This window comes from Mustela lutreola, chromosome 15 (assembly GCF_030435805.1).
Source record: "Mustela lutreola isolate mMusLut2 chromosome 15, mMusLut2.pri, whole genome shotgun sequence".
NCBI lineage: Eukaryota > Metazoa > Chordata > Mammalia > Carnivora > Mustelidae > Mustela > Mustela lutreola.
In genome coordinates this window covers 46,258,062-46,271,737 of record NC_081304.1, presented here as the reverse complement: position 1 = coordinate 46,271,737, position 13,676 = coordinate 46,258,062, and the positions used below count along the sequence as shown (strand labels likewise).

Genomic DNA, 13,676 nt, shown 5'->3' with positions numbered 1-13,676 from the left:
ATGCACAGGACAGCCCCCACCACAAAGAGTTATCCAGCCCCAAATGTCAACAGAAACCTTGACCCAGAGTGACTCACTCACTGGGAGCCCACTTTAACATCCAACCTGACCTGAGACAATCATCACACTTGCTCACCCCTTGGGCGGGATCCCAAATTTTGCTGCATATTAGAATTCCCTGGAAATCTTAAAATATATATATATTGATGTTGGGTTGCACTCCGGGCATTCTGATTTCCAGTTCTGGAACTGGGTGCAACCCGGGCATGAGAATTGCTTCTTTTTTTTTTTTCTTTTCTTTTTTTTTTTTTTTTTCCCAGCGTCACTTGGCACCAGGGAAATACAAATCAAAACCACAATGAGATACCACCTCACACCCATCAGAGTGGCTAAAATTAACAAGGCAGGCATGGGAATTTCTTTTTTTTTTTTTTTTTTTTTTTTTTTTTTTTTTTTAAAGATTTTATTTATTTTATTTGACAGAGAGAGAGATCACAAGTAGGCAGAGAGGCAGGCAGAGACAGAGGGGGAAGCAGGCTCCCTGCTGAGCAGAGAGCCCGATGCGGGGCTCGATCCCAGGACCCTGAGATCATGACCTGAGCCGAAGGCAGCGGCTTAATCCACTGAGCCACCCAGGGGGAATTTCTTAAAGCCTCCCAGGTGATAGATAGCAAAATATAAAAAGTCTGGGAACTACTGCCTTGGCAGGGAGGGGAGGATCAAATTATCTGCTAGGGGCCAAAGACTTTCGTGGACGCTAATGCCAGAAAGAGACGACCAAAGACTGCCCAGCCCCCGACCACCATGGGGCAGGGACTGTCCCAGCAACAAGCCTGCATGGAATCAGCAAGAACAAAGCCTGCCATGGGTGCAGGGAGGACAGAGCCAAAGATGGCTTGGGGGTGACGGATTAGTCAGAGCTGGCAGAGGCCTGGGGAGGACGTTAATTAGAGAGCCTCTGTCACTGTCTGAGCAGGAGATAATAGGCCTGAACCGGGAGGAGGGCGGGAGAAGACCCCGTGACTCAGGGACTTCACAACCCCGTGACAGAAAGAACTGGACTGGAAGACAGAAAAGGTTAATTAAGAGTGAGTGCAGTCTGGGCACAGAGCAGGAAATGATCTGTTGGCAGCTGAAGGTGGGGGTGAGCCCACCAGGGTGGGGGTGACCTGGGAGAGGGACTAAGGAGTCGGCCATGGGTAAACAGGAGCTGGAACCTGAAAGGGATGACAGTCCCAGAACAGGGGTGGCCCAGGGGTGACCCCTGTACTGAATCCATCCTACAGGGCAGGCCAAACACAGCTTGAGATTGCTGTGAAGATTTTTCCTCAAATTCCAGATTTCCAGAATCTCTTGGACAGTGGAAAACATGGTGAGACAGAGAGCATCCCAGCAGAGTGCTGGTGTGTGCCCCAGACCCCTCCCTGTGGCCCTGCCAGATCCCTGCAGCCAACAGGCCTCTCTTCAGAAACAGGAGACAAGATGACGTGATACGTCGGAAAGCAGTGACGACCAAGGGGTGGCTGGGGAAGCAGGAAAGCAGCCAGACACTGCACGGAGCCAGACCCCAATCTCTCATCCCAGCCCTGCATCCCCCACCTCTGTGTAGTGCCATCTCAGCTTAGGAACAGCCCTCCTTGGGGTCCCATGTACTGATCTGTAAACAAGGAGGCTGATGCCCATGACATCTAGTTGTCCATCCTCCTGTCCACTGGGCTCCTGCAAGCTCCCCAGGTCAAGCCCTCTGGCCAGGCTTTGAGATGAAGCCTGGAAAACCTGATTCTTTCCAGCAAAGAGCAGCCCAGGCAGGGAGAAATCCCAAATACAGCTGAAGGACCCAGCGATGACCAGCCAGGGAGAAGAGGAAACACAAGGAACAAGAACCACCATCCAGGGGTGCCTGGGTGGCTCAATTGGTTAAGCATCTGCCTTCAGCTCAGGTCATGATCCCAGGGTCCTGGCACTGAGTCCCATGTCAGGCTCCCTGCTCAGAGGGGAGCCTGCTCCTCCCTTTCCCTCTGCCTATAGCTCCCCTCGTTTGTGCTTAAAACTAAAAAAACAAACAAACAAAAACCACTTTCTAAAATCTGAAGGGGTCTCGGGAGAAAGCGGGATTAGCTGGGGGATGGGGGACCAGAAACAGCAGTTACAGAGATTCCAGATGAAAGGAATAGTCAGCTTTGAATAACTGGAGCTGTATTATAATAGAATAGGCATCCTTACAAAGTCATGAACTCCCCATCACCGGAAGTAACCAAGCTTGGGCTCAGTGACTAGTTTCAGGGGCACAAAGAATCCTCATAGTCATTAATCTTTTTTTTTTTTTTTTAATTTCAAGTTCTAAGATTTAAGGACTCTAGAGATCTAGCAATCTCTTTTAAAGGCTCTCCCCTCCTCCCAATGCCCATGGAAAGCTGTCGGGGATTAAGTTCTGGACTCTGCCTTCTAGAAAAGGATGGCCTAGATGGTCTGGATAAAGCACAAAACATCCACCTCCCTGCTGCCCTCGCCCTTCAGTAAGACCACAATCCTCCGGCCAGACCCAGCAACCCTTGCTGCACAGTCCCCATCCCAGAAAAGTCTCACCAGGGACCCCTCCAAGGCAGAGGGAACTGCTAGATGGCCCTCCCAGCACAAGCCAGAGAGGCCATCTACATCCCCTCCCAATACTCCCATCCCCAGTCCCTGCTCAGTCCCCCGGCAGGAGGAAGAAAATGGAAGGAAGGACCCCCCACACTCCCAGGAACCTCTGAGTGCTACACGGGCCCCTGTCCAGTGGGAGCCTCTCTAAGGGCAGCAGGGGGTCCTGACACTCCCACGAGTCCACAGTGTACGGACAGGAAGCACACGGGATGCATGGTGTGGAGGGGTCAGAACCTATCTCCAAACCTCACAGGAGCAACTGTTCCCGAGTCCTGGCCAAACCCAGCTTCTGGTAAGCCAAGCAGAGCCAACTGGCCTCCTCTTCACGGGACCCTGGGTCTTCTCCTCAGGTCAGGTGAGCAGGCCTCTAGGCCTGGGGAGACCTGTGAAGAGCTCAAGCACACGGCCAGGCACCTGGGGCTCGAAGGACACTTTTAGGGAGCTGAACAGGATGAGAGGGCTCCGGCAAGGACAGCTGGGCCAGGCCGGTGGTCCAGAGGCTGCCATCTGCATCCTGCTCTCCTGCTTCCCTGTCCTTGTCTCCCACAGTGACACACTTAGCCCTATCCCACGGGATCCATAAGGACCATTCAGCTCACCAGCCACATGGCAAGTACCCTCACAGGGCCCCAGGAATAAGCAGAAGCCCTCCTGCCCTGAGCCCCATCCCCATCTCAGAAGAGCACAATGCCCAGTGCCCACTGGCCAGAGCTGCCAGCCAGCACCCTGCTTGCCCCTCAGCAGACATCCACCGGACCTGGTCAAGACCCACGGAGCTGCTTGTTCATCAAGAAATCAGAACAGGGACTCACCAGGGCTTCCTAGGCATGGCAGGGACCAGCCGGGATGAGAGCCAGGAACACACAAATCCCTGGAATTTGCAGACCTTGCTGCCTGGCAAACAGCACCTCCAGGTGCATCCCCGGTGCTTGGTAATGCAATCAGGCCACAGCCTGACTGCCAGCTAAGCGCCCGCCCGCCTTGCTTCTCCCTGTAGCCACTCACGCCCTGAGACTCCAGATCCCGAAAGAGACATGTTCGTGGTTACCATAGGAACTCGCTAAAGCCAAAAAAGGCACCACACAGTCACCCACATGGGCCCTCAAAGCTCACGTCCACATGCACAAGCAAGCATACACACACGCCTACACTCCCCAACACAAGTCTACACTGTTCTTGGGCTTGGGGCCTGCCAGGTGTCAGAAAGTGGGTTCCTTGCATGCGTGGTCCAGCCAGGTGCAGTTACAGGCCAGAGGCACCAGCCAGTGCTTACATGGTGCTCAATTGCTTACTTGGCGCTCACCTGCTTACCTGGCGCTCATCTTGCCGAAAGCTTCCTCAGGGCTGAGCCGGGTGGGGCTGAGAACCTAGGACCACCACCAGGTCGGCTTGCAAGGTCAGGCCTGAAGTTTCTGGGCCACAGACCAACTCTTGCAACCCTCCTACTCCTCTCCTCTAGTCCCTCCAGGAGGGGGCAGGTATAAGGATCAGGATCTAAACCAGTCACCTGGGGCACCTCGTGGCTTAGTCAATTACGCAGCTGCCTTCAGCTCGGGTCATGATCCCAGGGTTCTGGGATCAAGCCCCACATCAGGCTTGCTGCTCAGCGGGAAGCCGGCTTCTCCCTCTCCCACTCCACCTGCTTATGTTCCCTCTCTCGCTATGCCTCTCTCTGTCAAATAAATAAATAATCTTTTTAAAAATTAATAAATAAATTTTTAAAACCAGTCACGTGAAAAGGGAAGACGGGAAAGAGCCCTACACCCTCATCTCCATAAATGGGACCAACATGCACCCAGGAGCTCAAATGAAAACTTGAAAGTCTTCACCTTGACCCCTCCCTTGCCCTTACCCGCAACATCCAAACCAATCCAGCCTGGGGAGACCACTGCCTCAGTAGCTCTCCAATATGTTTCCTCTCTTCAACCCCACTGCCCCCACCCTAGCCTCCAACCTCTCCAATGGGTCAGCAGACGGCAGCCAGGGGGCCCCTCAGACTCACATCTTGGTCCTACTCCCCTGGAAACCCTTCAATGGCTCCCACTCACCCAGAGAAGCCATACTCCCAGGGGCAGCCCCGCCTGCCCCCGAACTCCCACCCCAGTATTCCATCTGTAATAGTCACAGCCCCACACCCTTGCCACCCCCGAGTTTCTAACCTGTCTATGCCCTGCTGCTGTGACCCAGAGTACCTCACCCCTGGAGATGGCTCAGGCATTCCCAAGTCTGGAGGAAACCCCTTCCATCCTCTCAGAGGACATCTCTGCTAGCCCTCATCACATACCACTGCAATTCTCTGTTTAGATGTCTACCTGCCTGCAGGGCTGTAAGCTTTCATGAGCAAAGATGCCTCCTTTTCATCTTTGTTTCCCCTACCCCAGGGCCTGGCTTTGAGCGTGGGCTATAAGTGCCCAGTAATTGTGAGCTGAACTGACATAGCATCCTGACCCCCTAGAACAGCAAGTTCCCCCATCCCTGACAACTCTCAGCACAGGCTCTGGGTGTGTAAGAGGAAGTGACAAAGGAAGAAGCCCCAGAAGATTCTAGAACTTTTTGGTGGTACCTGAAGGATTCCTGTCCACTGCCACCACCCCCCACCCAGTGTTCCCATGCAGTTCCATGCCTCCTGCACCACCTGCCCCTGAGGGGGCTCATCAAACTGAGTCTCCACCAAGGGCACGTGCAGCGAAGGCAGACGTGTACTCTGCGGCCAAGTGCATGCATGTCGGGGGTAACAAGGGTGGGAAAGCAGCATGGGGAAGGTTCTGAGAACTAATCAGCTCCAACCAAGACTAAACCAGCCATTAATACAGACCTGGATTCAGATCCCAGCTCCACGACTTTAACCACGTGTCCTAACCTCTCAGAGACCCTCTTTTCTCATCTGCAGAGGCTGCTGCTTCAGGAGGGAGCCATGAAACCTCAGGGAGACTGTGCAGTGTGTGACAACTTAGCACACATACATGCTCAACACTGCTGGGGCCAGAACCCCCACATTCAGAGCCGTGTGGCTCAGGGACACCTCCAGGAGGTACATGACTGACTGTGTGGAGAGGACCAGGTCCCTAGAGGAGGAGCCAAGGCAACTGGCTCAAGGGCGTGTTAGGGGCAACACTAATTGACAGAAAAGATGTCTTACCCAGCAGACGCAGAGGAAAAGTGGCATCTTGGGGCCAAGGAGAGGGGTAGCCTGGGTAGCTGGCTACCTAAGGGTCATGTCAGGGAGCAGAGCCACATCCTGGCTTCCAGGCAGAACTCTGTATTAGGTGCTATCGATGGGGGAGGAAGAAGGATGGATGAACAGGTACTGAGCTCCCTTTTAGTACCATGGGAGCAGAGGTGGATAGATAAAACCCTTTATGGTGTCTGCCCAGCCCACAGTCTACTCTTCCTGTCTGGGAACTAACCCCTCCCACAGAGAGAGAGGACCACAGCAACCACAGCTTATCCATAAGACCCCATCTCTCCAGCTAAACTGACTGGACTGGGAATACACAACTGACCCAAGCTGAGCCGGTAAGATGCTCCCTCTTTTTTCAGTTTTACTGAAACGTAATTTATGTACCATACAACTCACTGTTTTAAATTGTGCAATTCAATGGCTTTTAGTGTATTCACAAAGTTGGCGGTGCTGTCACCACTATCTAGGCCCAAGGCACTTACACCACCCCACAAAGAAGCCTGTATCCTCTAGCCCTCATTCCCCTTAGTCCCCCCCAATAACCTCCCCAGCCCTAGGACACTATGAATCTATTTTCTGTCTCTACAGATTTGCTTATTCCAGACGTTTCATATAAACGGAATCACGCGGTATGTCGTGTTTTGGGACTTTCACTTAGCATGTTTTCAACTTTCACCTGTGTTGTAACATGTATTAGTACTTGATTTCTTTCGATGGTCAAACAACATGCCATTGTACCAATATGTCACATTTTGTTTACCCATCCATCTGCTGATGAATGTCTGGGTTGTTTTCACTTTTTTTAATATCTTTTAAAGACTATTTATTTGACAGAGAGAGAGAGAGCACAAGTAGGCAGAGAGAAGGGGAAGCTGGCTCCCCGCTGAACAGAGAGGCCAATGCGGGGCTCAATTCCAGGACCCTGAAATCATGACCTGAGCCGAAGGCAGTGGCTTAATCCACTGAGCCACCCAGACACCCCTGTTTTCACTTTTTTGAAGATTTTATTTATTTATACTACGCAGCCATCAAAAAAAACAAAACAAAACAAAACAAAAAACAGAAACGAAATCTTGCATTTGCAATGACGTGGATGAATCTAGAGGGTATTATGCTAAGAAAAATAAGTCAGTCGGAGAAAGACAATTATCATATGATCTCTCTGATATGAAGAATTTGAGACGCAGGGCAGAGGGGTCGTGGGGGTCGGGGAGGGAAAAATGAAACAAGATGGGACCTGGGAGGGAGACAAACCATTAGAGACTCTTAATCTCAGGAAATAAACTGAGGGTTGCTGGAGTGGAGGGGGGTAGGAGGGATGGGGTGGCTGGGTGATGGACACTGGGGAGGGTATGTGTTGTGGTGAGTGCTGTGAATTGTATAAGACTGATGATTCATAGACCTATACCCCTGAAACAAATAATACATTATATGTTAATTAAAAAAAAAAAACCCAACTGGCTCAGTTAGGAGAGTATATATTTGCAGCTACAGTAAAGTTACATAAAACAAAAATAAACATGGAAAAAGTAAAAAAAAAAAAAAAAAAAGAAAGAAAGAAAAAAAGATTTTATTTATTTATTTGAGAGAGAGAAAGAACTAGCAGTGGGGAGGGGCAGAGAGAGGGGGAAGTGGATCGGGGAGAAAGAAGCAGACTCCCTGCTGAGCAGGAAGCCCAATGTGGAGCTTGACCCCAGGATCAGGAGATCATGACTTGAGCCCAAGGCAGGCACTTAACCAACTGAGTCACGCAGGAACCCTGGGTTGTTTCCACTTTGAGTTATTATTAAGGAGGCTATGAACAGGGAGGGGCACCTGGGTGGCTCAGTTGATTAAGTGTCTGCCTTCAGCTCAAGTCATGATCCTAGGGTCCTAAAATCAAGCCCCGCATCAGGCTCCGTGCTCAGCCAGGAGTCTGCTTGTCCCTCTCCCTCTGCTCTCTGTTTCTCTCTCAGATAAATAAATAAAATCTTTGGGGGAAAAATAATGCTATGAATGTTTGTGTTACAAGTTTCTATATGAACATATATTTTCATTTCTCTGGGATACATACTTAAGAAAGGAATTGCTGGTCATTTGGAAACTCTACCTTTAAACTTTTGAGAAACTGCCAGACTATTTTCCAAAGTGGCTGCACCAGTCTGCGTTCCCAGTAGTGGCGTATGAGAGTTCCATTCCCTCCTCACCCTCACCAATGTTTGCCATTATCTTCTTTTTGACTATAGGCATTCTAGTGGGTGTGAATGAGTGGCTCCCTGTGGCTTTGGCATGCATATCCCTTATGGCTAATGACACTGAACATCTTTTCTTGTACTTACTGTCCATTTATACACTTTCCTTGGAGAAGCAGGGAGCCTGATGTAGGACTCGATCCCAGGATCCTGGGATTGTAACCCGAGCCAAAGGCAGACACTTAACTGACTGAGCCACCCAAGGAATCATTCTCTGCCCATTTTTTTAAAATGTGTTGTCTTTGTATTATTTTACTGAGTTGAAATGGTTCTTTATATATCTTGGGTATGAGTCTCTTACCAGATATGTGATTTGCAGATATTTTCTCCCACTCTGTGATTTGTCTTTTTACTTTCCTGATAGTGTCCTTTGTAACACCAAGTTTTTAATTCTGAGGAAGTTCAATTTATTGATGTGTTGTTGGTACTGTTACTTATGCTTTTGGTATCATATCTAAGAAACCATTGCCTTACTCGAAGTCATGAAGATTTCCATCTATGATTTCTTCTAAGAGCTTCATAGTTTTAGTTTTTACATTTAGGTCTTTGATCCATTTTAAGTTAATTTTGGTATACAGTGTGAGAGAAGGGCTCAATTTCATTCTTTTGTATGTGAATATGGTTGTCCCAGCACCATTTGCTGAAAACCTATTTTGCTTCATTGAATAGTCATGACACACTTGTTGAAAATCAACTGACCACAAATGTGAGGGTTTATTTCCAGACGCTATGTTCTACTTCATTGATCTAGATGGCTATCCTCACACCAGTACCAAATTGTCTTGATTGCTGTAGACTTGTAGTAAGTTTCAAAATGAGGAAGTAGAGTCCTCGAACTTTGTTCTTCCTTTTCAAATTGCCCTTAAATTTCCCTATGAATTTTAAGATCAGTTTAGCAGTTACTGCAAAGAAGCCAGCTGGGATTTTGATGGGGAGGGTTTCCAGTTCCTGTTCAACCTCTCCTGAACTCTAGCTCCACCTCCTCCCCTGGGTTCCCCGAGACACCCTGGGATCTTTTCTGTAACTTCTGCTTAACCTGGTTACCCTGAGTTTTTCTTTCTTATAATCAGAAGACTCTTCACCAGGCACAAGTAAGAACACAGTCCTACATACTATCCCAAACAATCATCTCAACACCATCTCCCCAGGACTAAAGCACACAAACTGTCCCCCAGATACCCACCAGGGTCCCGATCTCAACCACTGGCCGGTGTCCCCAGCCACCTTGTTACCAGTTCCCTTCCAGGTTACATACATCATCTTTACCAGTTAAATAGGCCCTCAATAAGCACTTGTGAAATTGAACTAGGAACCTAAAACAGCACCAAAAGAAACACTCCTACCACTCTGTGCCCCTTAGTAATCCTGCTTTATGCCTACATCCCATTCAATCTATAGATAAGAAGTTCTAGGAAACCAGACACCATTGTGCCCCCTCGACAAGGGATACAAACCCTGAAGTCTGGAGAAGTTAAATGTCTTGCCCAGGAATGACTTGCCCTGAACACTGAGCTGCACTGTGGCACACACACCCCATGCCAACCAGCACAGGCACAGGCATACCCATAGTCCCACCCCATCTTCAAGAGTTGCCATAGAGGGTGCCTGGGTGGCTCAGTGGGTTAAGCCGCTGCCTTCGGCTCAGGTCATGATCTCAGGGTCCTGGGATCAAGTCCTGCATCGGGCTCTCTGCTCAGCAGGGAGCCTGCTTCCCTCTCTCTCTCTCTCTCTGCCTGCCTCTCCATCTACTTGTGATTTCTCTCTGTCAAATAAATAAATAAAATCTTTAAAAAAAAAAAAAAAAAGAGTTGCCATAGAAGCTACCTCCTCCTGGCAGTCTTCCAAGACTGCTCCCGCTGCACCTGTGTCACCAACTCTACAAAGAGAAAGCTCTCAGAAAGCAGGGACTGTTTGCATGCACTCCTGCCCTGCTAACCGTTCACCATCACCCTTCTGAGCAAAACAGTCCAAAGTGGGAAGCCTCATGCCCTGTATTCCAACCCTCAAGAGCAACTCTGCCTTGCCCGGAAACCTGTGCCCAGGGACTACACAGCCAATGCTAGCAACCAGATGGCACGTAGAGGGCAGCTGGCCCAGAAAATCTTTCAGCTGAGATGGAGGGTTACAAGCAGGAAAAGCTGCCTCTGAAGGAGAACACTCATTGGAAGAATTCTTCATGCACAAGCTAATTCACATATGGCAGGATAATATTTTGGGCTAGCGACCAATGCTATATTTTCCCTCCTAGAATTCCCCTCTTTTTCAATTCACTCAACTAGAGCAGATGGTTGGTCACTCACTACCCAGGGAAGGGATGGAGATGGAAGCTGATTTTGTTAAAATCTGAAGGGGAAAGGGGGTCAGGGTGCAAACAAAATGGTTTGCCCAGAAACACCTGGAAAAGGAGCAAAGATGGTGATGGAAGAGGAGCGAGGTGTGTCTGCTCAGGGCTTCCCAGACAGAGGAGCAGACGTATGGCCAAGCACGAGAGACAACTTCCAGACCCCAGATCTGAGACACCCAGGGCCAAGCTCACAGGATGACATCTGTCTGGTAACAGATGAGTCGATGACCAACTGACCACACACACGTGCATGAGCACATGCACATGCACACACACTGGGGTGTTCCATGAAGTTCTAGAACTCTGTGGCCCAATTTTCCAGGTAGGCAGGAATGTCAGAAAGCCCGATGGAACTGGGGCTTCACATAATAATCAAGACAATAGGAAATATAACTATCTTTCTTACACCCCCAAGATGTGGCCTAGAAGGCACTGCTATACACATTACCATCAATCTGGCCCCTGCTGTTTCCAGTCCAGCATCTCCCTTCTTCAGATGCCCCAGGAATCAAGTGCCTGGTCCATCCTTTCCAGCCCCAAACCCCTAAGACTGAAATGGAGACTCTGACAAACACAACAGCCCATTCATGTCTCCCACAACTGAAGGGGAAATGAGGTCCCCAGAGGACCTCTGGCCTACCATCATCTCCGATCACTACATAACAGGAAGTGGCTACTTACTTGACCTTTAGGCTTGCCAGCATGGTCTTGTCGATCCTGCCAAGAGAAAAGCAAAGGCTTTGGTCAGTGCTGAGGCTGAAGGCTCCCACCCAGTACATGCAGGGGAGGTGGTCCCTGGCCAGTCCAGACCACCAAGCCAACAGGGTCCTTCAGGGAACAACCACTGCTCGACAGAGGAGCTCTCCTCGAGCCCAGGAAGGAGGGCTAGACCCACACATAACCCTGTGAGGCAGGTACTGCTATTCCTCTCATTTTAGAAATGGGGAAACAGAGGCTCAGAAAGATAACATCAGTGGCCCAGTCTGAATCCGAGTTCTGGCTCCACACCCAGAAATCGCAAGCACTGTGTAGATGGCATTTCTCTTCATCACCCCCACTCCACAAGAGAAGACTGCAAGCCAGCTCCATCGGTCACTGGCACCTAGACGTTCAACACAATACTTCCTGGGCTTCTGCTCTGAAAGATGTCAGCACCAGGGACCCCTCCCCATGCCCTGTTCCCAGAGCTGCCAGTCCATGAGAGGAGACAGACCCCACTCCTGAGACAGAAACCCAACAGCAGGCTCCAGGATGCATGGGCAAGTGTGATCTGTCGGTCATGGGGTTCAGAGCAGAGAGGATCACGTTCATGGCAGACTGTCCTGGCAGCCAGCTCCTCCACCCCGGCCTGCACCCACCCTTGCTGGAAGACAAGGCAGAGCTGCTAAGCTTCTATTTTTACCCTCTGCATATGCCAACCCTTATGGCTGGTAAAAGAGTCCCCCTCCTCTCTGCAGAGACAGAAAGGTGGGCGAGATTTCCACCACCAGTGTCACCCCCGCCGTGTCACCACCAGCCCATGTCATCAACACCACCTTGTCACCACCATCAGTGTCACCATCACCACCCCGTGTCATCACCTTCGGCGTCACCACACTCCCCACCCCATGTCACCACTACTGCCATGTCAGCATGACCATCAGTGCCACATCCAGGATGCCTTCAGCCACCCTCTCCAGGCAGCTCAGCTTTGCCACAGGCTTCCTATGGGGCAATGCTGGAATGGGAGCAGTGTCAGGGCCACACGGGGAGGACACAGAGCTGCCCCAGCAATCACAAGTCAGCACCAAGCCCTTGAGCTGGGAAGCAAGATCCTTTTGCTCTGAGTAAACTTCCAGCACCTTCTGATCTTGGTTCCCAGCAGCAAAACAAGCCACACCCCAAGGCTCCCAACCCAGGTCCCTCCCAGCTTCTTCACTGTGTCCTGGCCCCTTTCATGGAGCCTTCACAACTGGGCCCCTAGGGCTCATGAGGCCCCATCCCTCTGGCATGCAGACATTCCTCTTCTCCCATTCTGCCCACCAGATGGGGGTAGGGTGACTCCAGGGGCAGATCCCCACATTCTGCTGTAAAATTTATAGCCCAGAGCTACCTAATTGTAACCCCCAATAACAAGCCCTTACACTCTTTTCTGGAGGAATCTCTTTTAATTGCTACAACATTCCTCTGTTGTGGATAAGGTGGAAATCACCCACTTTCCCATGGGGAAACTGAGACCCAGAGAGGGGAAGTGACCTGCCTGAGTTCTTCAGAGTCAAGGGGGGGGCCAGCACTTAGAAGCGGGACTCCTAGTGTGGCGCCCTCTTAACCCAACCACCCACCACCGGGTGGCACTGTGGGTCACAGGAACCCCAGGCTCGACACCCACACCCACACCCAGTCAGCAGTCTCTCCAGAGGGTCCCACGCTGGGGTGCGGCCCTGGGAGGGCGGGACCAATGGCCTTGGCAGGACTGAGACTACAGACACAGCAGCAGCCTGTGTCACTGGGCTTCTCTCTTTCAGAAAGCCAGACTCCCCAGATTCTCCCTGGCACCTTCTCTCCTCCCCACCGCCCATCCACCCCACCCCATTCCCTCTCCTCACCATGTCCACCCCTGATGCCACTGGTTCTCCACCCTGACATCCAATGGAGCTTCTAGAATACCAGCCCCCTGAGATTCTGGTCACAGTCTGGAAGGGACCACGGCTTCAGAAATCTGCCCTTTAGTCTCCAACCCTCCCAGCTGGTGTCCATCTCCAGATGATGCCTACTCTAAAGACTTTTTTTTTAACTTGACAGACAGAGATCACAAGTAGGCAGAGAAGCAGGCAGAAAGAAAGAGGGAGAAGCAGGCTCCCCGCTGAGCAGGGAGCCCGATGCGGGGCTCGATCCCAGGACCCTGGGATCATGACCTGAGCCGAAGGCAGACCGTTTAACCCACCAAGCCACCCAGGTACCCCCAGATGATGCCTACTCTTACCCACCAACCCCACCAGGAAGCCCTGCTGTCCCCTCAAACTCAATGAGGCCTATAACCAGATGCCTGTCATGGGCAAAGAAACATGTCACATAGTCACTCCATAAGCATGCACTGAGCATGCACGATGTGCCACACACATCTTCCTGGTCTGCTCCACACGTCTCAGAGAAGCATGGCTCTTAGACAGAAAGCCTCTCATGGCCCGAGCCCCGCCCTGTAGTGATCCCAGCCAGCCTGACTAGGAAGCAGATGAGGTGATTTGAACCCAGAGCCTACACTCAGCACAGCAACCCCTTGGCCCCAGGGGAGGGAGGG

General features: G+C 50.8%; 1 protein-coding gene across 7 annotated transcripts in view; it reads right to left on the bottom strand.

Moving 5' to 3' along the window:
* The window catches only part of RAP1GAP2 (RAP1 GTPase activating protein 2), a 236,673-nt gene that overhangs the window by 178,117 nt on the left and 44,880 nt on the right, over positions 1 to 13,676 (bottom strand). For 6 of the 7 annotated variants that reach the window (XR_009348166.1, XM_059149700.1, XM_059149701.1 and 3 more), the window contains one exon: positions 11,081 to 11,116. Coding sequence is in view for 6 of the 7 variants with exons in the window: in XM_059149694.1 (XP_059005677.1) it covers positions 11,081 to 11,116 (36 nt within the window). In the remaining variant the exon portion in view is untranslated. Of the gene's footprint in view, positions 1 to 3,455; positions 3,488 to 11,080; positions 11,117 to 13,676 lie in introns of those variants that run through there. The other variant, XM_059149702.1, reaches the window with a different exon arrangement.